General features: G+C 43.0%; 2 protein-coding genes across 6 annotated transcripts in view; both read right to left on the bottom strand.

The window, feature by feature from the left end:
* The window catches only part of LRP6 (LDL receptor related protein 6), a 118,444-nt gene extending 111,697 nt beyond the window's left edge, over positions 1-6,747 (bottom strand). For all 5 annotated transcript variants that reach the window (XM_084206214.1, XM_084206215.1, XM_084206217.1 and 2 more), the window contains exon 1: positions 6,553-6,747. In XM_084206214.1, the coding sequence (XP_084062340.1) occupies positions 6,553-6,607 (55 nt within the window). In that variant the 5' untranslated portion in view covers positions 6,608-6,747. The remainder of the gene's footprint in view (positions 1-6,552) is intronic.
* A 12,129-nt stretch (positions 6,748-18,876) lies between these two features.
* Positions 18,877-23,754, bottom strand: MANSC1 (MANSC domain containing 1). Its single transcript, XM_084206155.1, has 3 exons — positions 23,320-23,754; positions 22,328-22,468; positions 18,877-20,493 (listed from the first exon to the last, which is right to left on the bottom strand). Exons 1-3 carry the CDS (start codon positions 23,537-23,539, stop codon positions 19,514-19,516), a joined length of 1,341 nt encoding a protein of 446 aa, XP_084062281.1. The 5' UTR covers positions 23,540-23,754; the 3' UTR covers positions 18,877-19,513.
* Between the last annotated feature and the right edge of the window lie 1,586 nt (positions 23,755-25,340).

Here is a 25,340-nt window from a genome sequence, read left to right as displayed (position 1 = left end):
GAATGGAACTCATTTCTGGAAATTCCCATAAACATAAAACCATCCAACTTGGAATTACATTACTCACTTTACCATTACCTACAGGGTAAAAGGGTAACTGCTGAGCTTCAGTTAAGTTTTTGAGTTATAAGAACATCATTGCATTTTCTAAATGGACATAATAAGACTCAAGGTCTTATAATTTGTAGACCTTGTATCTTATAAGGTATTTGCAGACCCTGTAAGATACAAGGTCTACAAATTCCTACTCCTCTATTATTCTTAATATTCTTTCTCTATTAATCTGTGCATAGACAAGAGGATTCTTGGATTTCCAAAGTGTTAATATTTTAATTAACACTAATACTATGAGTATAAGTAGGAGTTTTATTCCCTGCTTTGACAGAACAACTAAGGGAACAAAGTTTAAATTCTATAACACCTTAAATTTTTGTTACTTTCCACATATCCTTAACTTCCAGAATTCCAACAAACATATCAGCTACTTTCTATAAGACTGAACTCTGACAATGGACAGAGGAGAATCTTTGTTATTAAGGAAGTCTAGAGGCACAAATGGTTAAAAAACCCCAGCACACTACACACAAACTGTATTTTTCCTCTGGGAACTAACTGGGCAGAGAGGGGAGGAATAATGGGAAAAATATAAGGGTATCATAGAGAAGAAAACAAACCATTTTTGATTATGCAAAATTATATAGCTAGCTGATTAAAATTTTCTGTCTCAAATATGATTACTTTTCAAATTGGACATCAAGAACTCACACATGGCCCTCATAAACAGAATTAACACTATAATCCCATACTGCTGCATTGGTTATATCACAAGGGAGTAATTCTATTTAGGTAATGTGATCCTGTAACAAGATACTAAAAAAATCTGCATGAATGTTGCCATTTTCCATGTCTGTTTATACTGAAAACATTTCCTTATTGTTCTCTCCTTATAAATACTGAAGCTCAAAAAGCATTTCAGCTTTTAAACTAACATGCTTCTATCTCCAAGTAGTTTATATTACATTTTGCAAAGGAAACAAAGTTTTCCTAACTAAAGCATTGCCTCTTTTAACCTAAACTTTGACTGGTAAGTTTCTTAGAAGTATATTAAGAATAAGGTATTACAGACAAAGGTATTAACAGTATTCCCATTCTATTCATAGACTGGTATGTTTGACTCCATTTCAAAATTGGTGGGGAACTGTTCCAACTACATGGAAATCAAAAGGTCTGTAGCAAGATAATAATGAGACAAAACCCCCACCCTATTTTCATAACCATTTCACGAGAGAGTATATCAAAAAGCAGAAATGACAACAAGATCATTTCTACTTGCAAATGTAAGCACTGTGTTCTGAGTAAGTTTGTCCATGTGGAGCAAATAGCAAGACTTTCACATTGTGAATGTCCTGACATAAATATTTATAAACTACAAGGATATCTAGAGAGTTTAATGAAGGCTCTCTATGTCAGCTTGCCTGGTAAATACATAAATTGGAAAAGGCTGATTAATATTTAGGGTGTCAATACCCAGTATTTACGTATAATCTGTCAAAGATCCAAAGCTTCCCCCTTTCAAGCCTTGGACAATTACCACAAAAGAATGGCACAGCCTCTTTGTTTGGAGCACTGTGCATTCTGTAGCTCTGCAAGTGGTACATACTCTGAAGCCACACCTGATGTGTGAGCTGAAAAACTAAAGGTTATTAGGAGAGCATGTACTTCGTTCACTGAACAGCAATTACACTTAGGAAGAGTCAGCACTACAAAGTGCTTGGCACAGAAGAAGTGGAATCACTGGCTGCTGGCTCATCCCAAACCTCATGTGCACACACCAACAGTCACCCTGGCTGAGCCACAGCATTTAAAACTTCAGGGCTCAGTTTTAAGTGGGGAATACCAACTGTCCGTCCCTGAAGCCTGCAGGGCAGCTGCATCCCCCTCCACATCTTACTAAGCAACTTACACCTCTTACTGGTACAAGTCCATCTGAGGGAATTCCTTATCAACCAAATTCTGCCCAAAGCTCTCAGGTGAGGGGGGGGCTGAAGCATGAGGACTCCCCAGCAGAAGAGCTCGAGAAGGAGCTGAGCAGGCTTCCAAACCCAGCAGAGCCACCAGCTCAGCCAGAAGCAGGAGTGCGCAACAAAGCTTTAGTTCCAACTTCATTTCTGGCACCACACAACAGTGACATGGACCCCTCCCTACAGTACAAGGAACTTTGGAAGATGGCACCAGCAAAGCAAACCAAATATTTAACATTCCTTAAGGAAAAAGAATAAAGTATTTAAGTCTGCAGACTTGCTGCCAGAAGAGATGAATGGTGACAAATCAGAAACTGAGACCAGTTTCTCCCTGTTTTCCCACCCTAGCCCACTCCCTCAGAGGGAAGAAAAAATAACTTCACTCTAGTTGGTTTAAACTAAAAAGTAAGTCCCATAGTACATGCACTGCAGCAGATATTTTTGAAGCTGGCATTTTTGAAATGCGACATCATCATAAGATGAATTACAAATGTCCAAAGGAATCAGATTTCTCCAGCTCCCAAAGACAGAACTTGAAATGTTCCTGTATGCCCAATCTTTAAAAACAAAACAAAAACAAAACCCTTCTACATATTCTATTGCTTATAGCCAAATTCCTTACCTAGAACTCCAGGAATGCAGATTGAAGCAACTCTCTAGGGAAAAAGGAAACATGAAAACAGTTCATGCCCCTCTAACCAGTATTGCTGTGAAACAAAAACAAAGCTTTCCACCTGAATACCTTCATATAACTCATGCTGAAGGATACAAGAAGTCCTTTACCTGCACATACCTTCCCTATATCTTCAGAATTTCCCTATATCTCGTCAAAAATGCTACTTTACCTTACCTCCAAGACAGTAAAAATTGCCATCAAACTTTTTAAGTCCTATTTTTTCAGTTTTAAGTAAAAGCTAAAGCAATCTGATGATAACTAAACTGTATCACAGAGATGCAATTGAAAGAACTGTAAAATTAATAGAGGATTTTGGAACACCTTAGATCACACTAATTTTAGATTATTCTATGAAAATATGAAAGAGGAAAATTGCACACCAGGGCACACTGATTTATGAAGAATCATACAATGAAGAAACATGACTAGAAAATGGTTGATTCAAGCTTGGAAGAAAAAAATAGACCATGATTATAAAAAAAAAAAGAAAATTCCAAGTCTTACTGTCATAGTATTGTACAGTCTCCAGGTGAAGAGATCCTTCACCTGAATGTAAAAACAAAGCTCCACCTGGAAATGCCACATGTGGTCTCCAACTGGAGTGCTTCAGGAGTAAAAACCTATTCTTTATCCCCTTCTCTGACTTCTGGTAGAAAAATATGTGCACACAGCACCAAAGTTTAGCAAAGTTTCAAACACACCACCACTTAGCAAAGTTTTGAACATTAATCTCTTCTAAACAACAGGCAAATGGATCTTAAAAAAAAGCACAAAAAAGCAAGGATCTGTTTATGAAAACAGAAATAATGGATTAAAATCAGCTAAAACAGTAACAATATTACAACAACAATAACGGATTCAAACAAACTCTCTTCTGAACTCTAGGAAAGCATGGTTTGAAAATACCCATTACCAAAAAGGCATTTTCATTTCTTCACTATCTGACCCTAAACACAGAAGTCTGTAACATTCAGTAGGTTTTTCATAAATATCCTTTATAAGATTTCTATTCAAGCAAGAGCTTTATGCACTGCCTGCATGATCAGGGTTTAAAGCCAAAACAAAACAGCAATTGCATGCTGACTGGAGAGCTATTTCAGGAAGAAAGCAAGTCATGCACATTGGCGGAGGAAGAACTCTATTTACCACTTTTTAAAAAGTTGAAATCTCAGTTCCACAGTTATCTGTAGTGCCCTGACAGATGTGATGACACTGCTTTTGCCTCTCTGCAGCTGTCAGTTATGCAACAATTATCTCTCTCATTGCTTTCACAGCTGTCGTGAAGAACACCTCAAAGCTGCCAGGGAGCAGCTCTAACTCCACTCCTCTGGAATACCTAAGGGAGTGGCTTCAAGAAGCACTGTTGGTCAGAGAGGTGGAAGCTCAATCTCCCAAATCAAACCGTGGGCCAAGAGGAGAGAACAGAGACCAGGGACATCTTTCTTCTAGTAACTATAACATTAAAAAAAACCCCAAGCCCAAACCCAGAACCTCCACAGCATGCTGTCATAATGGTAACCGCCTGTCTCAGAAATTCAAACACTTGCCCTGACAGCATCAGTCAGATCTGGTTTATTGCAGTCCTTGGATGATTTCTGAGACAGGTTCCTCGCCCTGCGCATCCATTTCTATCCAGTAACAGCTTCATACTTCTTCAAGTCCTTATGCATTTCCAGGGTACTGATTTTTTTCCTTTCCAGACTGGTAAGCAAGTCTACCACAGTTTCTTCAGAGTAATAGTTCAGTTGTCATAAACCTTTGTCCATTTGCCTTTTCTATGAGAATGGGAGGCTGGCTCTGGAAGCAGAGAGGATGCTGCAATCCACAAACACACACCACTACATTCGCTGAGTTTCTGTCTCCAGCACTGTCAGCTTGGCATCCTCTACAGCACTGAATTCACAAACTAAACAGTGAACTTCCTAACTTCAACTCTACTTTCATGTACAAGCTTATTCATACTCATGCTGGCACTGCCTCTGCCTCATTAAGGAACTGCTGACACCTCTTCTGAACTCAACACATCTTACTCCAACCTACAGCATAGATGCTGTTTATTAGGGAGGATGTATGCATTAAAATTTGATTTTTGTTTCTTCACGGTTCAGCTGTTCCTGCTGTTTATCTCTATCTAAAGTAACAATTAGCCAGTAGGAAAATTACTATCGTGGCACAAACAGAGGATTACAACTTCAGGTAGGCAATCAAACAGCAGGGCACCATGAACACAGACGGAACAGAAATGCTGCTGGGATACAAACGTCCTTGGCAATAGACAGAGGTGAGAGATGAGAAAAGAAATAACAGCCATATGATTTATAGACTTAATGCTTCTTCAAAGTGTCCAATTAAGCATGAAGTATACAAAAATTTGCAAAAGTACATGCCACTATTTTGAGGTTAATTTGCAGAAATTACTGTAACAATATTCTGTGACATCACAAACAACAGCTATTTCTGTGCTGTCGTTTGAACTAGACTGAACATCAAATTAAAGCCAAATACATGGTATATTAAGCATGGGTATGATTGCTACTTATTGAAATAAACTAATCAGGAAACAGTTTCTCCCCATACTCGAGAGCCAACTTAACTTTTAAAATTTGGAGTTTAACAGCCAGAACATAAGTATGAAAAGTTACACATGCCATTTAAATAAGTATATTTGTATCTCTGCAAACAGGATACAATATGGCAAACAGATGCACAGGGTAAAACAAAAAGGCTATGGATGAGATGAAAAATCTTTGTTTTCCAGATTACTGAGCAATTGGAGACTGAGCACTTACTTCAACATACATCACCTTTAGACTAACTTTCATCAAAACACTCTAATGGGGAGGAACTCTCTAAATCAAGATGTGGTTGATTAACTGTTAGCAATTAATCTCTTGCCAATCTAGTATGAAAAAGTCAAAATTAAGTAAACAGAAGCATTATATATGCAAGCACCACAGATGATTTTTTCCCAGAAAGACTGAACACAGATAATAGTTACTGTAGTTAGGTCTACAGCATTAAAAAAAAAGTAATAATAAAAATCGTGTTTTCTTTCAGATTGTGCCCTGCAAGTCAAGAAATTTTGTTGGAGCAGGGAAGTAGAATCAAAATTCTCAGCTACTTTAAGTAACATCCCTTCGTAAGGCACTCGACTGCTCCTTTAAAGCTGTATGAACATCCGTGGTGTTTCACCAGAGAAACACAAACTTCTCTCAAGTCCCAGCGCAGCGCCAGCCTAGCTGAGAGCTGAGCCTTCACTGCTGCCCTGGCTGCGGGGCGAGGGTCGGTGCAGCAGCGGCTCCCGGGCATTCCCCGCTCCCGCAGCCGAGCAGGCGGGGGCTCCGCGCTCCCCGCGGGATGGAACCGTGGGGGGTGAGCGGGACCAGCCCGGCCACGGGCACAGCGGGACCAGCCTGACACCGGCGGGGCCGAGCTCTGCCCCAGAGCCGCTGCCCACGGACTGCTGGGCTTGCAGAAAGACACGGGGGGACCGTGCGATAGTTTAGGGAGATCCTTCAAAAAAAAAAAAAAAAAAAAAAAAGGAAAACATGAAAAAAAGGAAGAAAAAAGAAAAGAAAAAGAAAAAAACTTGAAAACAACAATGGGGCGGCACGGGACGCGGCCGGTGGCCGCTGGCAGGGCGGGCTGCTCCCGGCGCGGCTCGGGAAGTTGCTCAGGAGCCGGGGAGGCGGCAGCGGCCGGGAGCGAGGGAGGGAGCGCTGCCCCCGCGCCGGGCCCCGCGCCCCGCCGGCAGCCAGGCCTCGCCGCTCCCCTCCCGCACGCCCAAACATGGCCCCTCGCCACCAACCCGGCAACTTTCCCCCTGCCCCTCCCGCCGCCGCCCGCCCCGCTCACCTCGCATCAGGGAACAAAAACTGCAGGCGAGTAGGCTGCGCAGGACGGCCCCCATCTTCCCTCCCTCCTCGCTCTCACCGGCGGGGAGGCGGCGGCGGGGAGCAGCACCTCCGCTGCCAGTTCATGCTTCCAGGCGGGCGGGGGAGGCGGCGGGGAAGGGGAGGGCGGGAGGCGGGGAAGGGCAGCCGCGGAGATCCCCCCTCGCCGGTCCCTAGCAGGCCACCGGCCCCGGCGTGCCGCCGCGGGAGCGGGCGCTGCCCTCCATGCCGGCTGCTGCTGCTGCTGCTGCCGCCGCCTCACCGCGACCGCCGCGGTCCTTCCCCCATCCACCCCTCCGCCTCCGCCGGGCGCGCACAGGCGCAGGGATACAGTCCTCCTCCTCCTCCTTCTCCTCCTCCTCTTCCTTCTTCTCCTCCTCCTCCTCCCGCGCCGTGCCCGGCCGGCTCCCGGCGCAGCGCCCGCCCCCCGGCACCGCTCCCGTCGGGGAGGGCGGGAGCGGAGGGGCGGGGGCGCGCAGCTCCCCTCTCTCGGGCGGGATCGCGCACACCCCCGGCAGCTCCGCAGCCGGCACAGCCCCGGCCGGGAGCGGGGCCCGGGGGGGCTCCCTAAGGGAGGGAGGTGAACGGGGTTACGGCACCCCCCGAGCGCAGGGACGGGGCGAGGTGGGGGGCAGCCGCATTCCAGCGGGACTACTTTGCCTCCCCTCGCCCCCTCCGCCGCCTGCGATGCGTTCAGCCCTGGCCCGTGAGGACGGGACTACTTTCTGCCACAGAGCTGCGGCGGCGTCCGAGCGGCAGCACAAAGGCTCCGATCCCGATCCCCATCCCGATCCTGGGACGGGCTGTAACGCCGGAGCATCGCTCGGGGGGCGGGCGGCAGGCAGAATGAAGTTACGGTCCGTCCCCCCGGTGTGCGGGCTGAAAAGCAATAAATCCCGGCCTTTCCCGGAGCAGAGGGAGCAGGCGTTCCTTATCAGCAGGAATTGCTGCCCGGCTGATGTAATGATGCGTGATTTATTTCCCAGCGCTTTTGGGGGGTGCTCTGCCTTATTGTCCCCCTTGCTAAACTAAAGGTGGTGGGTTGGGTTTGGGCCGCTTAGAGTGGTGCTACCAATAATATGAGTGGCCAACGTGCTGTGCTTAAACATAGTTTTTTTTCCCTCTTGCATGGTTAAGGTTTTGTAATACACCCTCAATTGAAAAACAAAACTTCCCTCCTTACCTTCTTTGTTTGTTCCTAATAAACAATATAAAATGAGGCTTTCTTGCATTTCCTCTAGATGAGAAAATCTACTTCATGATTTCAACGTTTCTAAACGTTTTCATTCAGTCTAGACGTCTACATCGCATTCTCCCTCCCTCACAGAATGTGACAGCTGGTGAGTAGAATAATGATGTGAAGCAGAACAACTTAGAGCAACATTTGAGGTACTTACATTCCAAAATTGGTACTATTTTCAGGATTATTAGAAACTCACAGAAACATTTAACTTTTACCCTTCATATGTGTTCAACATATATTTTCATAGCTTTTCTTGTTATTACAGTAGGAGATAACATCTGGGCCAGATTAAAGGCCTGGGCATTGTAGGCTGACTCTAAAGGGCTCCTGGTGTCATGTGATATTATCAGACTCAGCTTTTACTGCAGCAAAATTTTAAAAAATAAAAGAAAACAGAGGGATTTCTTTAAATGAAGTGTATTTCCAACCTTTAAGGTTGCAAAAAAAATATTTCGAAAATGTAAACAATTTGGCTCAACAGAAATATCTGCCTGAGGCCAGGTCTATGTTACAAAATTTATCCTTGACTGTCTGCTGGGTGAAATAGCCCCCTCTGTTACTGTGCTGTCAGTTGGGAGGGTTAGCAAACTTGAGCAAGATTCACATGGATAATGGATGGGAAGACTTGCCATACAAAAATGTACCCTGGAGAAGAGAGAACCTGTGTCTAATCCTTGTTTGTCACCTCTAGCTTTTGCAGGAGCAGGCAAAAGAAGCACACTTTTCTATTTATTTTCACTGTTTAAAAGGAAAATGAAGTTGTTGTTGGTTTGGGGATTTTTTCCCCCCTCACAGGGTTTCCTTATACTTTTTCCAAACTCACAGTGTTCCACAATCCGTCATTAACCTCTTGAGAAGTATGGCAGATCTGTAATGAATTCTTTGTATCTTAATCATACAGTGCACAGCTGAGGAAAACCTCAAGCCTGCACCCCTGCATCACAAAACCACATTTCTCCACATGCCATTCCCTCTCACATCTTATCTGTTTCTGCTGGAAACACTCTGGTGTCTTGACTATCTCCCTTGGGAGCCTGATCCCCTGCCTGGTTGCTCTGACTCTTAAAGACATCTCCCCTGCTGCCCAAGCTGACTGGTTTTATTTTTAGCTTTTGAAAATTTATATGCTACCACTGGTGCATTTTGCCATTTTTCTATAATTCAAAGCCTTTCCTCTAAGCCAGTTAATGATTATTGGCTTCACCTCCCTCAGTCTAGCCCCTTTCCCCACAGCCTGCCTAGAATTCTCCTCTGTCTCTTCCAGCCCAAGCATCATAAAATCTTAGAATCACAGAATAGTTTGGATTGGAAGGGGCCTTAAAGAACATCTAGTTCCAGCCCCCTGCCATCAGCAGGAATACCTTTCACTGTCCCAGGTTGCTCCCAAATTTAAGTCCAACCTGGCCTTGGACACTTCCATACATGGGGCAGCCACAGCTTCTCTGGGCAGCTTGTGCCAGGGCCTCACCACCCTCACAGGGAAAATTTTCCTGATGTGTGACCTAGATTTGCCCTGTTTCAGTTTGAAGCCATTTGCCCTTGTCCTGTCACAGTATGTTCTTGTAAATGGTCCCTCTTAATCTTTCTTATAGGCTCCCTGCAGGTACTGGAAGGCCCCAGTTATGTCACTGTCATGGTTTAGGAATGGTGCTCCCCCATTTAGTGCTCCTACCAAGACTCTCCAACCCATGCACTGTCACTTACTCCCCCAGATCTCTTCTTCCCTCTGCAGCAGGATGGAGTGGAGAATTGGAGGCACAAAAAGCAAAGATATTGGGTTGGAATAAGAACAATTCACTGGAAACAGCAATGAGATAAGAAAATGAACAGTAACAGCACTATAGTAATGACAGAGAGTACAAAAAAGAAACATTCTTGCTCACTGCAGGAGCCCCAACAACGCACAATAAATTGTTCCCTCTGGTTCAGACCCTGGGCCTCCCCACTTCTCTATTCAACTTAGTTACTGGACTGGAAGGAGCCCCTTCTCCTCAGAAGAGCTCCCTTCCCCTCACCCCTAGCACTGACAGAAGGTGTTAGGATAACTTCCATGTCCTTGCCATGACCTCTCCTGGCTACTACAAAAATTAACCCTCTTGGGTGGGAGCAGGACAGTCACCCTGAAGCCTTCTCTTTTCCAGGCTGGACAATCCCAGTTCTCCCAGTCTTTCCTCACAGCAGAGGTGCTCCATCCCTTTAATCACCTTGTTGGCCTTCTCTGGACTCATTCCAACAGGCTAATGTCTTTCCTGTGCTGGGACTCCACTTCCCATGGGCCACTTCTGGGGCTCTTCCTGGTCCCTCTAGATTGACCTGTCGTTCAGGTGTGTTCCTGACCCCTCAGCTTGGTGTCATCTGCAAACCTGCTCAGGGTGCACTCAATCCCTTCATCTGTGTTATTAATGAATATATTTAACTAATTCTGGTCCAGTGTGGTCACTGAGGTACATCAGGACTCTGAGCCATTGGTCACTACCCCCTGCAAAAATCTCCTTTTTTGAACCCTTTTCCCCATCAGTGCTTAGGATTCAAGACCAAGTCTATCTCCTAAATGTTTGTCAGCTTTACTTCTAATTCATCCATGTAGCATTAACTTCATAGCAGAGGCTTTTACAAAGTAAAATAGGAGGCAAGATTGCCACACACAAAAAGCCTCCAACAGGCATGATTTCTCTGAGGTGATTATGTTCCTCTGTTTGAGCTTAAAGTCAAAATAAATGGAGAAGGAATGTTTCTTTTATTTTAGTAAGAATCTCTCCTTGGTCACAGTTATTTTCATTCACCTTAAAAAGAGAAACCTTGGTTTGCTGGCTCAAATCCAGCTGAGGCTGAGAAACCTGGACAGCTTTACTCTTACCTCGGAACTTGGATGGTGGCTCAATGACACAAGAGTTTTCATGGGATTATTTTTAAACTTGGGCAACTTCCCTGGTTTAGTTGGTGGCCCAGCTTCACGAGCAGTTGTGTCAGCTCCCAGGACAGCAAGGGACAGCAGCCAGAGCTCATGAAACCAGCAGCGACTGCCAAAGTCCCTCTGCTTTTGAGCTGTGCCCTGAGTTCGAGTGGAGTCAATGGGATCTTCTGTAGAACCAGAACCAAAGGCCCTAATCAGCAAAAGCTTTTAGAAGAAGAAGGATGCTCAGCAACTGAATTTGTGGCTGCCCACATCACAGAAGCCACTATCATAATTAGCTTTCTCATGGAATGTTTCAACAAGAATTAATGGGCATAGCGTGCTGAAATGCTGGTCCCTCTGAACGCAATGGTGAAGTTCTCACTGATTTCAAAAGGGCCAGGGTTTCATACTGAAACACAAGCTCAAGCCCTCATGCCCCCAGAAGGAAAGTCTGCAGCACAGGAGCTGGGGAAATGGGATCTAATGTTGCCATGCAATGATGCCATCCAATGATGCCTGTTAAAACCATTTCACAGAATAAAATAGAACATCCTGAATTGTGACGTCATTGTCATCATCTTGCCACATTGCTTAGGTCATACAGTTTATAAAGAAAAATGTTTCATCCAACTCTTCCTCAAAACAAGGTCAGTTCTAATAAATGTGATAGAAATGTCTGACACAGTTTATCCTATTCCAAGAGTGCAACGGCTTCACCACAATGTTCCTTCTTCAATGAGTAGAGGACCAGATCATAGAATAATAAAGAATTTCTTCATAATATTTGCATTCTTCCAGTTGGAAGCCATTCTCCCTTGTCTTATCACTAATGCCATTGTGAAAAGCCCCTCTCCATCTGTAAGCCCCCTTCAGGCACTAGAAGGCTTGAAGCCTCCTCTTCTCCAGGCTGAGCTCCCAACTCTCTCATTCATGGCAGAGGTGCTCCAGCCCTGAGCTCATCTTTGTGTCTCACCTCTGGATCCAGCAGGTCCACATCCTTCCCATGTGGGGGGCTCAGAGCCGGATGCAGGACTCCAGGCGGGGTCTCATGAGAGCAGAATCACCTCCTCCAGTGACCATGTTTTCCTTCTTGAAGTTCAATCACAAGCACTGATACTTTTCCCCTCACTTTTCCTCCCGTGCCATATGAACTGCACCTTTTAACCAGGATATAGGTGCCTCTTAAGCAGATTTCCTTGAACAGAGAGTTATCTCTCTAGTCCAGCAATTTTCTCCAAGCATCAAACCTGACTTGTTTTTGCCATTACTATCACCACAACCAAATCACAGCAAAAATTAGCACTTCCACTTATTCTGGGGCCATTTTCCCATCAAATAGCCCATCAAATCCCCTTTTTTTATCACACACAGAGTTGCATTTTCTCCTTGCATTTCAGTACTATTTTATTATCCCCCCCAACTCCCCCTCCCCCCCCTCAATACCCATCCTTTCTTTCCCTTTCCCATCTTCTCCACCAGAAGAGGTTGCCTGGTGCCCAGAATGAGAACTGCATTTCTTTGTGGCTAAAAAAAAAATCCTTGCAACAAAAACTTCACAGAGGAGAAGGTGCTTGAGTTCAGCAGCCCATACAGGCAAGCTAGGCTAACAGAAATCCAGCAATATCCCCACAGGGAAATATGAAATAAGATGACCTGGAAGGTTTGGGCATTTTCTTTGTGACTTTGGAGGAGTGTTTGGACTCCTGCTGGTGGTGCATTCAAGGTCAGGCTGTCTACCTAGTACCTCTTTTCTCCTCTCCCATCTCCCAGGGACTTGAAAATAGCACTGCCTAAGGATACCCTTCTTCAGCGGTCATGTTTTTTAGTGTGAACCATGCAGGATCCTGATTTTAATTTGGCACTGCCCACCACCAGACCACAGGGCAAGTCCAAGACTTTCCTTAGGAATATTTAGCTGTGGCTACATTTCAAAGCCATATTACAAAAATGTCATTTGAGAAAGTTACTGTTCTAAAATTTGTAAAGTGCTTTAATGCTATGTTGATACAGCAAAAACATCCTTTTAAAAGAGCTCACATTTCAGGCTGACAGACACCAAAACACTATTTTGTTTTAGCTTGCTCAGCTTTTCAAAACCAGTCAGCATCTGGGCTCTATTAACCATAACGTGCGTGCCTTTTAAGCAACAACAATTTAAGAATATTTCCTTTTCAACCCCCTTTCAAACCCCTTCAGCATTTTGCAATATGCATAATATTTAAGAATTCTGCTTTGCAGTGCAGCCTTTGAAGTTTAAAAATTAGTTACTGGTAAAGCCTTGTAGATTTTCTTGCACTCTTTTAGTCACAGGGATTAGTGACTAGAATTTATGCCTATGGTCAAGAAAGGTAAGTCACTGTGCCACAGTAATTAGCAATCTTCCCTGCAATAGGTTTCAATCTTTATGTATGTCTTATGGTGTGACACACCATGTGTGTGCAGAGAAGAGCTCATTTGCCACCTGCAGTAGCCACTTCTGGGCTAAAGTACTCTACCACAGAGTGCAGTGTATGGCAAGTAAAGAGACCCATCCCTCTTCATTCAGACTTTGTGAGGAAGAGTCATATTCATATTTCCTATTTGTATTTCATATTTATAGCCGTGTTCATGTTATATTTATGTTGATTTTAATATCTTTATTTTTACGTTCATATATAAATTAAGTCTACAGTTCAGCAAAGACACCGAGCACCTCAAGGATATGGGTGTGGAGCAGTGGTATCTCTTCAGGGGTGTTGCTTTTATGAGCTGTTAGTCAAGTTCTCAAAATAGGCTAGAAAACCAGGCTGAGTTCCTCAGAGCAGGAAAGATTGCCCTCTAATGGTTAATCTCTAGGTTTAATGTCTGCAATGTTTTATGAAGCGCTCCTCTTCTAGGTGATTTGTAAGGTAAGGCCACACAAATGCAAGATGTTGGAACAGTTTATTATTTCAAGGAAAACCCAAATCTTTCTTATACTCTCAATTGATGAATAAATTAATTATTAAAAACAAAGATGAAGACATCTTCTTGGTAACATTTTCATTAAACTTTCATTAGCCAGGGTTTCTCAGAGGAAGAGGGATGCCTCTGACAATTCAGAACTATTACTCAAACTGGATTTGACAAATTTTATATTTCACTGTATTTTCAAGGTCTGAAAAAACAGCATGAAAGATACCCAGTCTATTTCAGTATCATAAAAGTTATTGTGAATGCCCTAGAGATCGATCTCACTCTTGCAGGAGTAAACTTCAAGTAACAAAATTCTTAAGAAAGTCTTTAAATCAACTAATCACAAGGCATTGCCTGTTACAGCAGGGATGCATGTGGGTCCTTAAGCTTGCACTGGCTGCATCTATAAAGGTTTCTGTGGCTTATGGCCTGTAACACATTCTTCATGTGATGAGGGGATAGAAGAGGCAATTATACAGGGCTGAAGTGTCATTCACTGCCTTTCCATTTTCATCAGTTCTTTGAATAATTTCCTTGCAGTGTAGATTTCAATAAATGCTCTTCCAATATAGCTGGCAACTAAATGTAGATAAATGACAAAGGAACACTCAGAGAAAGTAAGACCCAGTCCTCAGATATATTTATTTAAAAAGTAGTGGCTGCTATGAAGACATTATTGAAAGATAATATTATATTTTGGAATAATTAGATTATATTTTCTTCTCTCAAGAAGAAACAGTGATTAGAGTGAGGTTACCCAATCCATTCCTCATCCTTCCTTTTTCTACCCTCTCCCCAATCAAAACCACAAAGACAGTATTTGGTCACATGGATCTTTGCATAAAAGTCAGGGAATTGTGTCTGAATAGCCCTGACTCGTAAAGCTCCTTCCAATGCCTTTTTCAGTGTCAGAGCTTTGCAGTTAATGCAACTTCTACTATTTTTTTTCCTTATTGCAATTGTGAAAAATCTAATACCTTTACAACCATTTGAAAAGGGCTTACACAGAGCAAAATCCCCATTTAATCTCAGCATATTAAGAAATCTTTTTTTTTAACAATACATTTAAAGTGCTATTTTCCCAAAACACTTTTTTCTTTCAAGATAACCAAAGCTCTAAGTGTTGAAAGGAACTATGCTTTAGAGTCCTATCTTCACTTGTGGTTTAAGAATCCTGGCACTTTAACAGGAAGAAACAGCAAGCATATGTGTTCTAAGGTACACTGCAGCAGTAAATAATTCAGTATAGCAAAAGGTGTTCCAGTCACCACAGTTAAAAACCCAAAACAATGGGAACCACAGACCAAAACCACTTAAAGACAGGAGACAAAAATGTTTGCAGACACTTGGCCTTGTCGAATTTCTGACATTTCTGGTTTAGGCACCCATTGCTCTCACCCTGTGCCCCCCCAAAGACTACAGCAGACTCCTTGGCATTACATGGGAGAGCTAAAAAGCCTTTCCAAGAAAAGAGGGTAAAATGAGTCAGCTTTGACTAAACCAAGAGCTGATTTCAACTGATGCTGGCTTTAGCTGTTTAAGCCCACTGTTGGGTGGAAAGGTTTGCAGGCTTCTGCAGCATGCACAAATTATCTGATTACTACTCCTGGATATTATTGGTATGACAGAATTTTCAATTTTCTTTGTCAATTTTCTATTAAAACAAAGTGACCCAAAAAGAAAAAGGATCAGAACAGCTTGAACATGGCATATCTAAACTCTTGCCAGTTATGAAAATGACATTTTATAGGCTGGAAGGAGAGGAGAAAGAGAAGAAGAGAAAAGAAGTCATGCATGGCCCTCACACCTTTTTTTTTTTTTAATTAAGTGAGCCAATATACAGGAAACAGTGATACAGGATAGTTGTACTGAAATTTAAAAATACTTTTATACATTGTTTAGAATACCAAACACACAGGTGACAAAGAGCAGCAGTTTTATGCTTTGTGCTTTGACATCCTCAAGAAGTGTAGAGACCTAAAGGAAAAAAAGCAAATTTAGACTGTGAGATTGAGTGTAGGTTTTCTGAAGAGGAAGGAAAATGTTCAATATATCCTAGCTCTTCAGGGGACATACCTATCAAGACACTGGGAAAGCATCTGGGAACAACATGTACACTCCTGAAGGGATGTGCAAGACTTCAAAGATGAGGGGATGCAGCTATCCCACAACTACCAATGAACAGGAATTCATTGAGCATTAATGGAGAGAAGTGCATTACCTGTATGAGAGGATGAGTATGCACAGGGAGAGCACAGCTGTCTAGGCCCATTTCAGGAGGGTGACAGAAAGAAGTCTACAGGAGTATAGCTCTCTGTGTGATGGGACACTGCCTGGGAACTGCTGACTGCAGCACTGGCACTTCAAACTCCATGTTTTTATCAGCATGGAGTGTGGGACAGTAGGATCAAAGCATGTCATCAGATTCAAATCCACTAAGATGGTTTTGCATGAGGCAGGAAAACAAGATCCAGTTTTGAAACTCCCTTCTCACATAATTCTCTTTTTTTTTGGTGGTTTTATTTCCTTGTTTGTTTGTTGGGTTTTGTTAGTTGGTTAGTAACTTACTTGAAATAATCCTGAGTGTAAGCATTTCCTGCTTCTTCATGAGTTAAAATGAACTGAAGCACTATTTGCAGAGAACACACCATGCTGTTTGCTGCCCTTTGAGGTAGGGACTTTGCACCCTTCTCATCCATCTCAAACAGATCTACAATTTTTTTCTTTACAATTGTTTGCAGTGGTTACAAAATTTGGGCTATTTGCTTTTCTGTACAATACAAGAAGACAGTTTTGTTCATGACAGTCTATATTTACACACCTTGTGTTTGCTCAGCACTATAAAGTAACAACATGAAAACAAGCAGCTACAGAATTTATGACACTCTCCAGGTGACAAAAGTCAATCAGCTTTTGGGCTGCTGCCATAACAGAACTGGTTATGTCCAGAAAGAGCCACCCCAATGTGAGACTTGTCATCACAGCGTGGTGATTAATGATCCACTTCCATGTGTGGTGCACAGTGAAGACCACAGGAGATGTCAGTAGAAAAATAGAAGAGTGCACAGAAGTTTTTAATGTTGGAAAGCATAACAAACTGGATGGACTTTTTTAGTTACTTTATCTTGCTCCTTTTTGATTCATAATACAAGAGCATTATCCAGGCAAACAAATAAGTTCCAAAAATGCATATAATAAAGCATCATAGTCAAAAGAATGATGATGGGAAATCTCTCTTTCTCTGTTAACTGGAAATGCCAATACATGACTAATAATGCAACCTGATTCAATGTTATTAAAATAGAGAATATGCTTTGTTTCATTGTCTTCTACATTATATGATGCAGTAAAAAGTTTTAAAAATGTGTGCATATAATCCTCCACCCAAACTCTTTCAATAAACAAAAACCTTTCCTATAAAACCTTTCTGCAATGAAATGGCCATAGTTTGGGAATTTAAAAAAAACCAGTCTAACCAAAACCTTTTAAAATCATCAAAAAACCTCATAACTTATCAATTCTATTTAATAAACTGTTGTTGCCCTCTAGTGTTCAAACACAGCTTGCAAAGGCCCCTTCAGAAAGATCCAGACTGGTCAACTGTCAATTAATTCCCTGTTAGTTCTTAATCAACATGACAAATGGATGGGAAAAATAATTTTTAAGAAATGTTTCAGTACACCTACCTAATACCCCAATAGCTTGTTTTCTTTACTGGAGCATGAAAGAAGATCTTTCATGTAACAATTTCCAAAGTTGTTTTACTCAAATGTTGTGAAAGGCCACTGGAGGGCAGCTCCTAATGACATGGGCCACACTGAGTAACCAGAGAGTGCTTTGGCTTGGAAGGAATCTTAAGGATCAGCTCATTCCAACCCTTGGCCATGGACAGGGACACCTTCCACTATCCCAGGTTGCTCCAAGCCTTGTCCAACCTGGCCTTGGGCACTTCCAGGGATGGGGAAGCTTCTTTGGGCAGCCTGTGCCAGGGCCTCACCACCCTCACAAGGAACAATTTCTTCTCAGTATCTAATCTAAAACTTCTCTCTTTTAGTTTAATGCTATTCCCCCATGTCCCATCACTGCATGTCCTTGTAAAAGGCCCCTCTCCAGATGAATACATAACCTGTGCTCTGAACAACCCTGAGATACATCTGCTGGTTTCTCTTGAATATTTTGCTACTGTACTGTAACCATATCAATTACTACCAACCACCTTTCCCTCCAACAAATTATTTATTGCAGCAGAAATGCACAGTGAGCACTAAGGGGTTGTTCTCAGCACCTCTCCTGCTGTGATGACACCAGCAACATAGAAAGCTTCTCATGAAGGTTGCAGTTCTTATGAGAGAAAATTATGGTGAACCTCAGATCTGCATCTGCATTTTACAGCTAGGACTAGTACTTATCATTCTTTGAATTCATTTCCCAAAAATGTTCCTCGTTGTTATGTTCCTTGACCAGAAACCTCTGAAAATAGCTATTAAAATAAAAAAGAAAAGAAATCAAAGTTAAACAAAGCACAGTCAAAAAACAAGCTGATAAATTTGAGGTACATTTCTTCGGTAATTTTGTTCACTTTTAAGAGGTTATCCAGACTACTTTTCTTTTAACCATTGTCAGACTTAAACAATGTAGCAGACCAGGTGTTTTTATGTATATAAAGCAATTTGCAGCCTCCATATAGTAAGAATTCAAGTTCTTGACACAAGGAACACTGACTTTTCTTTGATCTCTGAATAACGGAATTTTCAGAGAATTTTCTGCATTTAGTTATTTAGAGCTTTCAGAAAACTTGCCTTGAGGCCATTTTTTGGATCACACCTGCTTCCCACCACACTAAGCTCGACAGATCTAAGAATCTCTTGGATGTGAGTCAAATTTCATATTTTGTAATAGAATTGTTTCCTTGCATTCATGAGGCACCCTTCCTTCTCTGCTGTGACATTTGTTGTTGATCATGCCACCTGACATGAACACTTTGAAATCTAGCCTTTCATTCTAAAACCAGGTTTAGACTGACTGCACATGAAGGCAAATTTAAATAACATGAACTGGAAGTTGTGTGGCAGTAGATGCTTCCACTTAGTCTTCCTGTTGAAGAGTCAGGAAAACATAAAATCATAAGAGCTGTTTAGGTTGGAAAAAACCTCAAATATCAAGATAATAAGCAGCCACGCTTATTAACAGTCACATGAAGGGGATGCTAGAAGTGAAGAGGGTGTGCTTTGAGAGCACTCACATTTTGCAGTATGTAGTTTTGAGGAAACCTGTGATGTATGCAGAAGAAGAACTTTAAAGATATGTATATAACCATAAACTATATTTAGATAAGGAAAATTAAATTATGCCATATGTAATATATTTTTTTCCTGTTTGTACCTAAAACCATTTGGATGCAAAGCTCTATTACTAAGTATTCCTTTAAAGCTACAAATAGGGTAAATAGGATTGCACCAGCATTTGGTACAAATAGCACTGAAAACACGCATGTGCTGCACAGGTGTACTTCAATTTATTAGGTGTACTTCAATTTCACTAATCTTGTCACAGTACAGATTAAGTTCATGAAATGCTTTTTCTCCTTAAATATAAGACCTTCTTAGCTTAAATTGGATTTAGATGTTTACTCCCAGGATTTAGGAATAAATCAAAAATGACAGACATTATAGTTCAGCACAGACAGAGCATTCCTTCTCACCACCAAACCCATCTCCTGTCTCCTGCTTTCCCATTAGAGCCCAAAAAAAGAATTCATCCTCTTCTGAGATTTCAATATCTACTGTTCCATTTCAGAGTTCTCCTCTCAAAAGTGAGAGATGCTCCCCAAAGTTTTATTCCCTCTCCCAGTCAGACATCAGCATACATTCCATTGATCAAATAATCCAGCCTAGTGTAATGCCTCTTCTGAAGAGATTCGTGGATTTTCTTCCCTGTCAGCACAATAACTAGCAACAGGAACGTCACCCCAAAAAACAAAGCTGCTACAAGGCTGCTTTTTTCCCCCAGCTGAAAGACACCTTTCCCTCTCAGAACACCTTCTGACAGGGAGCTTTCTGAGTCAGATGGGTCATAACCCCGAAGGTCATTTTGGGAAGACGCGGGGGAATCGCTGGACAGAATGAAACCTGGAAAAGAGAGGAGGGTCACATGGCTGGTATCACTGGAAGAGACAACTGTTGGCTCAGGAGCCATTGGTGGAGTCCTTAGCCCTGATAGGGCAGTAGCAGATCCAGAATTCGTGGTCACCTGCACGGTTGTAGAAGGAGAAGCAGAATTTGCGGGCTTGGAAAGAGGAACATGAGTAACAGTGCTGCTGGTGGCAGGGACAGCAGGGTTAGCTGCAGTGGCTGCCGTAGGTGGAGAGGCAGCTGTGGTTGGCTTGGCAGCACCAGGATGCAGAGAGGTTGTAAGAGACTCCAGCTGGGCAGTGCCTGTTGGCAGAGGAGCAAGAGAAGCACTGCTGGTTTCAGGGGTGCCTGCCCGAGCAGAGGTGGGGAAGGAAGCCATAGGATTTCCATCTGGAGCAGCAGGAGTGCTTGGTGGCACATTAATTACCTGCTGCCTTGAGATGGGGTCTAAACCCTCAGATTCTTTTGCTCTTTGAGATTCAGGAGAAACTCTATGAAGTTCCATGTTGTCCAAATGCTTGCCTATGTGGTTCAGGAGTTCAGAAGCCTGATGAAAGACAGACTGCTCCAAACTGGCAGTGTGATTCTGATGGAAATCCTGACTGTGAGAAATAAAGGTTCCAGCATCTGAAGGCAAAGAATACTCATTTGAAGAAAAGTTCTCAGTTTTGATGGATTTATCCTCTAGGGCATGAATGTCTGGAAACAGAAATACTTGTATTTAATTATTAAATCTATTTTTGACTAATGTAGGCATTCTCTATTTGTATTTCTTAGAAACATTTATGCAAGGGGGCTCTAAAATATGACTAATGAAACTTCCTTTCTTTAAAATATGCACAGTGACATTTAAATTCTATGTCATTAAAGCTGTCAGCCTCAAGCCTACTCACATAACAGTGTTCTGTGCAGAAATATCATACAAATAATAATCCTAAAAGCTACCTGATTTTACTGTATTTTTCCTACATGTATGTACCTGATTTACAGGTATTATAGAAAGTATTTGGCTGAGTATGAGCTGTTGGAAAGTCAGGCTAATTGTCAATTCATATAATTTTATAATTTTATTTATAAAATTATAGAAATATATATATTAATGATAACCATTCAGCTGCTGCAGAAAACATTTAAAAGGGAACATGCTCTCAAGTAGTTCTGACTCTCATCTCTTGTTAATATTGAAACAAAAAGGTTTGTTAAATGTACTGAAATTGAAATAAATAGAGAGGTATCTTTCCCCCTTTCAGCTTGGTTTTCAGTGTAACCACATATAAATTCTCATATTAAAAACAAAGTTTGAAACATTTGTTGCTACCAACACTGCTCAGGTGCTACCTTTGAAAACTTACCAGGAACATTAAATAAACTAGCATAATCTTTCTGCAATTAAATGCTCACAGAAGATCAAGTCTCCAAAAAGAAAAAGAAGTGTTAAATGCAATCACGTTGTTCACTCAGCATTGCATTACAAAGAAGTGTTAAATGCAATCACGTTTTTCACCCAGCATTGCATTACATGCCGAACAAAAGCACGAGCATGATTGCATTTCTTGTTTCTTTCTTTGAAACCCCGATGCTCTTCCAGGGGAGAAAGAGCTGGAGGGAAGTGTAATTTTAGTAACAGTTTTACAGAAATGCAGTTCATTTGTTGCATATTGCTTTTGCATGATGCCTGTGAGACTGTGCTTGCACAAAAATACTTGGTAACATTACGTGAGTAATCTTTCTATATATTATACTGTTGCTCCTTGCATAGTTCCTCCTGGAAAAGTTCTCTTTTTCAGCCAAAGTTTGGTCTCTCAAGCAGCCATACAGAAACCACCTTGCCAGGACAGTCTAATTATCAGTTTCTTATCTGAGCTGTTCAAACAGGTCTGGTGCAAGTCAATGTCAATCAACAATTAGGCCTTGCTGTTAAAAAAAAAACCAAAAAAAACCAAAAAAAAACCAGCAGAGGCCAGAGAGCAAGAAATTCCTGAGTGTGCAGCCCACATGCCATAAAGCTCTGAGTTTAGAAAGTTTGCTTCTGCACTTCGAGTTCCCTAACTGAATGCAGAAAATAATGATTATTTATTATTATTGCCAATTATTCATCAGTGTAGCATGGGTCCTTTAAATACACAGCTGGCTACAAGGGCATGGTATTTCCATTGGTTTTCCTGGTGATACTTTTCAGTATTATGTACAGGAAATTTTCCTACCTGACTATATCTAGATGGAAGCAGCTTCTTTTTGTTGTTTTAAGCAAGGACAAATTATGACAATTTCTGAATCTAATGTGAAGGAATATTATAAGGGTTGGGACATTATTCCAAGCTGGAAGCTGGGCCCACAAAGGAACTTACCACACACCTGCCCATCCATCCCCCACAACGAAAAAGAGCAATATTTTTAAATCATAATGCTTGGCATAGAACACTTTACTAAAATTATGACCCCCAAACAGTTCCTGGTCACTACAGAAAGTTCACAGGTGCAAAAGTCATTTTGCAGAGTGGTGTGGGGGCTGAGGGCTCTCACTATTATTTACCTGTAGTTATCTTGTAGCTCACAAGTCCTGTTGCAGGTTTCATTGGACAAGCCTCAGTGCTAGGACAGTAAAACAAGTAGCAGTTTGGATGTGTACTTGTTCTTGCAGCATAAAAAATAATAAAATTACACTTCTTGTCTCCTGCAAAACAAAGTAAATACGTGTTTCAGCAGTAAGAACTTTTATAGCAGTGTGGTAATGAGATCTAGTTTGTTAACTTTTGCTCATGTGAGTAAGAGGAAAATTACTAACACATAACATTCCTACAGGAAAAAACCGCCAAGGACTGCGGAAGAATGGCCCAGGGCCAAAATATGAAAGGTCACACCTTCCTTTTCCTGTACAAATAAAGTTGGGGAAATTATGAGTCTAATATCTCATCCTTCCCTCATGCATACCACACTGGCACCACTTTATACAACAACTGCTTGCTTACAAATCCTGATAAATCTGAAAACCTCCTTGATAGACTCATGGGGAAGAAAATTATTTAGACATTTTTCCTTATTACATACCAGGAATCACTTGGCTAGTTGTTGCTTCGGGGGGTCACCTTCACCTCTGTAATTTCTCCTTGCTGCCCTACCTCCTACTGCTCCAAGAGCTTGATTCAAACCAGCTGTCTCAGAGGAGGGTGAGCATTCTCATTTTTGGCTAAAACTAAATACAGTGCAAAATGTCAGCAACATTTAGTGCATGTACTAAACACAGCTTACGCACCTTCGGGGTTGGGGATCTGGGAGGTTTTGACGCCTGAAACTAACGCTGTTTCTGTCATGCAGCTTTTCCTGAACACTATGGGGTCTTGCGTTTGGATCTAACAACTACCGGCAAAAGAAGGTAGAAGCCGCAAGCTGGGACTATGCGCAGCCTGAATGAAAGGGTAAATTCCGTGCTGAATACGGAGAAGAACACCAGCAGCTGACCACCCCGCGAGCCCGAACTCCAGAATTATTCTCCCAGGCAGTGGCGGAGAAGGAGGCCGAGGTTACCTGCGAGCCGGTGCCCCGAGCAGCAGGCGCGGACACACGCACCCGCGCTGGGGACGCGCAGCGGCTCCGCGCCCCGGACGCCGCGGGGCAGGGACAGGTGTATGTCGATGATGGAATTCTCCATCTTCTCCGCGGAGCACTCCTGGCTCAGCGCCGGCCCGGCCATCAGGCAGGTGATCGCCAGCAGGCGAACCGGCCAGCGGCTGCCCCCGCGGGACATGGTGACCCGGGCCGGTCCCCGCGGGGTTCCTCCGGCACGGCCGGGATTCGCCGCCAGCGGCAGCCGGGGCAGCCGCGCCGAGGGGGCTCCGCTGCTCCCGGGGCGGACCCGCGTTCCTGGGGCACCGTCGGGCTACCCCTGCCCGCAGCGCGGGGTCGGGAAGGCAGCGGCGGAGGCCGGCCGGGCTCGGGACGGAGGCTCGGGGAAACCGCGGCTGTCCCGGCACGTCCGGGAGGAGGGGCCGGGGGAGGCGGAGACGGGCCCGGGACGCCTGCTCCCCTTTTCCTCCTGCCTGCCCTCCTCCTCCTCCTCCTGGAATTCCTGCTTACCTACCTACCTGCCTTCCAGCCAGCCCTCCTCCTCCCTTGCTTCCTTCTCAGTGCCCGCCATTCTCCGGTCCCATTCCTGCCTTTTCTCGTGTCTTCATTCCTTCTCCCTTGCTGCCCCCTTCCTGCCCTCTTCCTCCTGCCTGACCTCCTGCCGTCCTCCCCCCCTCCTCCTTCTGCCTGCCCAGCGGGGCTGCGAGGGGATTCCCGCTCCTACACCACTCGCCGGCACCAAGGGTCCTTCCTGAGCATCAGACACAAAGGCAAAACCACCTAGAGAAGCTCTTGGTGGTCAGGCTGATACGGCTTTACCCACAGTCAGACTTTTCCTCCACCTTAGATCTGCTTTTGGGAAATGTAATGAAAGTGATTAATATGCATATCCTGGACTAAACGGACGTGGACCTGTTTCTGTGTGTGTGTGTAAAAGACTCCTTGCTACCCGAGTAATCCTGTTCAAATCATAACCAAGCACAAGATGTTTGTGGAATGGGGAAATAAAACGAACAAAAAAGCCCATCTACTGGAACCCTGACTGGTGTCTTGACCATTCTTCTGTCAGCTGTCTCAGTGCAATTGCTTGCTTAAGTCATGGTTTTGCACGGAAATTTTTCATTTCCTCTTTTTAGGTTTTTTTTTTCTATTTTGGGATAGTGCTTAGGAGTAAAAGTAGACCAAAGGAGTGCAAAGACTAAAAGGATTATAAGACAGATTCCTTCTTTTTCAAGAAAGAGACCATTTTCTTTTCAGAGATGTGCATTACCTGAAGAGATCCCAAAGGGCATGTTAGTTTATGCATTGTAATGGTTAGATGCCAAAGCATGGGCAGCTGTCTTGTTTTTCATGCCCAGTCAGCCCCCTTTGTCAATACTGCTGGGTGTTGGCTTTTATTTGGACATGAGTGTTGTAAGAGACTGAGCCCAGCATCTCATTTTGCACATGGCCATCTTGGGGCAATTAATAATGTTTGTTTGTGATTCTCACAGTCTTGGTGGAATGGTTTCTCCTAAAATTTTCACCTGCACTTGTTTAAGAAAATGTCCCTTTCTAGCCTTCTTTCGGTAAACTGGTGACATTATTTTCATTGTTAAAAGAAAAAGTCCCAAGAGAACCTGAAAATTAAGGTGTTGCCTGCTAACTGCATCACACAGTGAATGAACAGGGGAATGAATACTAAGAGCAAGCACCGGTTTTACCCCTGCTATGTATTAGACAAAGTTGCAGCTTCCACCTGCCTTTGCTTATGTAGAGGTGGTGGAAGAAGCCAAGCAGAAAGAAGCTGAAAAATAAGGCTAAAGGTCTGGCTGAGGTGCTCAAAACAGCTGAGGAAACTGGTTTTTCACCTGAATCGTTGGGCTGGTGAATGTGAGAATATGCACAGAGACTGCTGTAGTCAGACAGGCATAGATAACCATGGGAAATTGAGAAGGGCTGATGTCATCTATAATATAAGCAGGGCAGAAGAGATACTGGGG

The sequence above is a fragment of the Fringilla coelebs genome (genome assembly GCF_963513975.1).
Source record: "Fringilla coelebs genome assembly, chromosome: 5".
NCBI lineage: Eukaryota > Metazoa > Chordata > Aves > Passeriformes > Fringillidae > Fringilla > Fringilla coelebs.
Note: the sequence above shows the minus strand (reverse complement) of the source record. Positions and strands in the feature narration are given on the sequence as shown.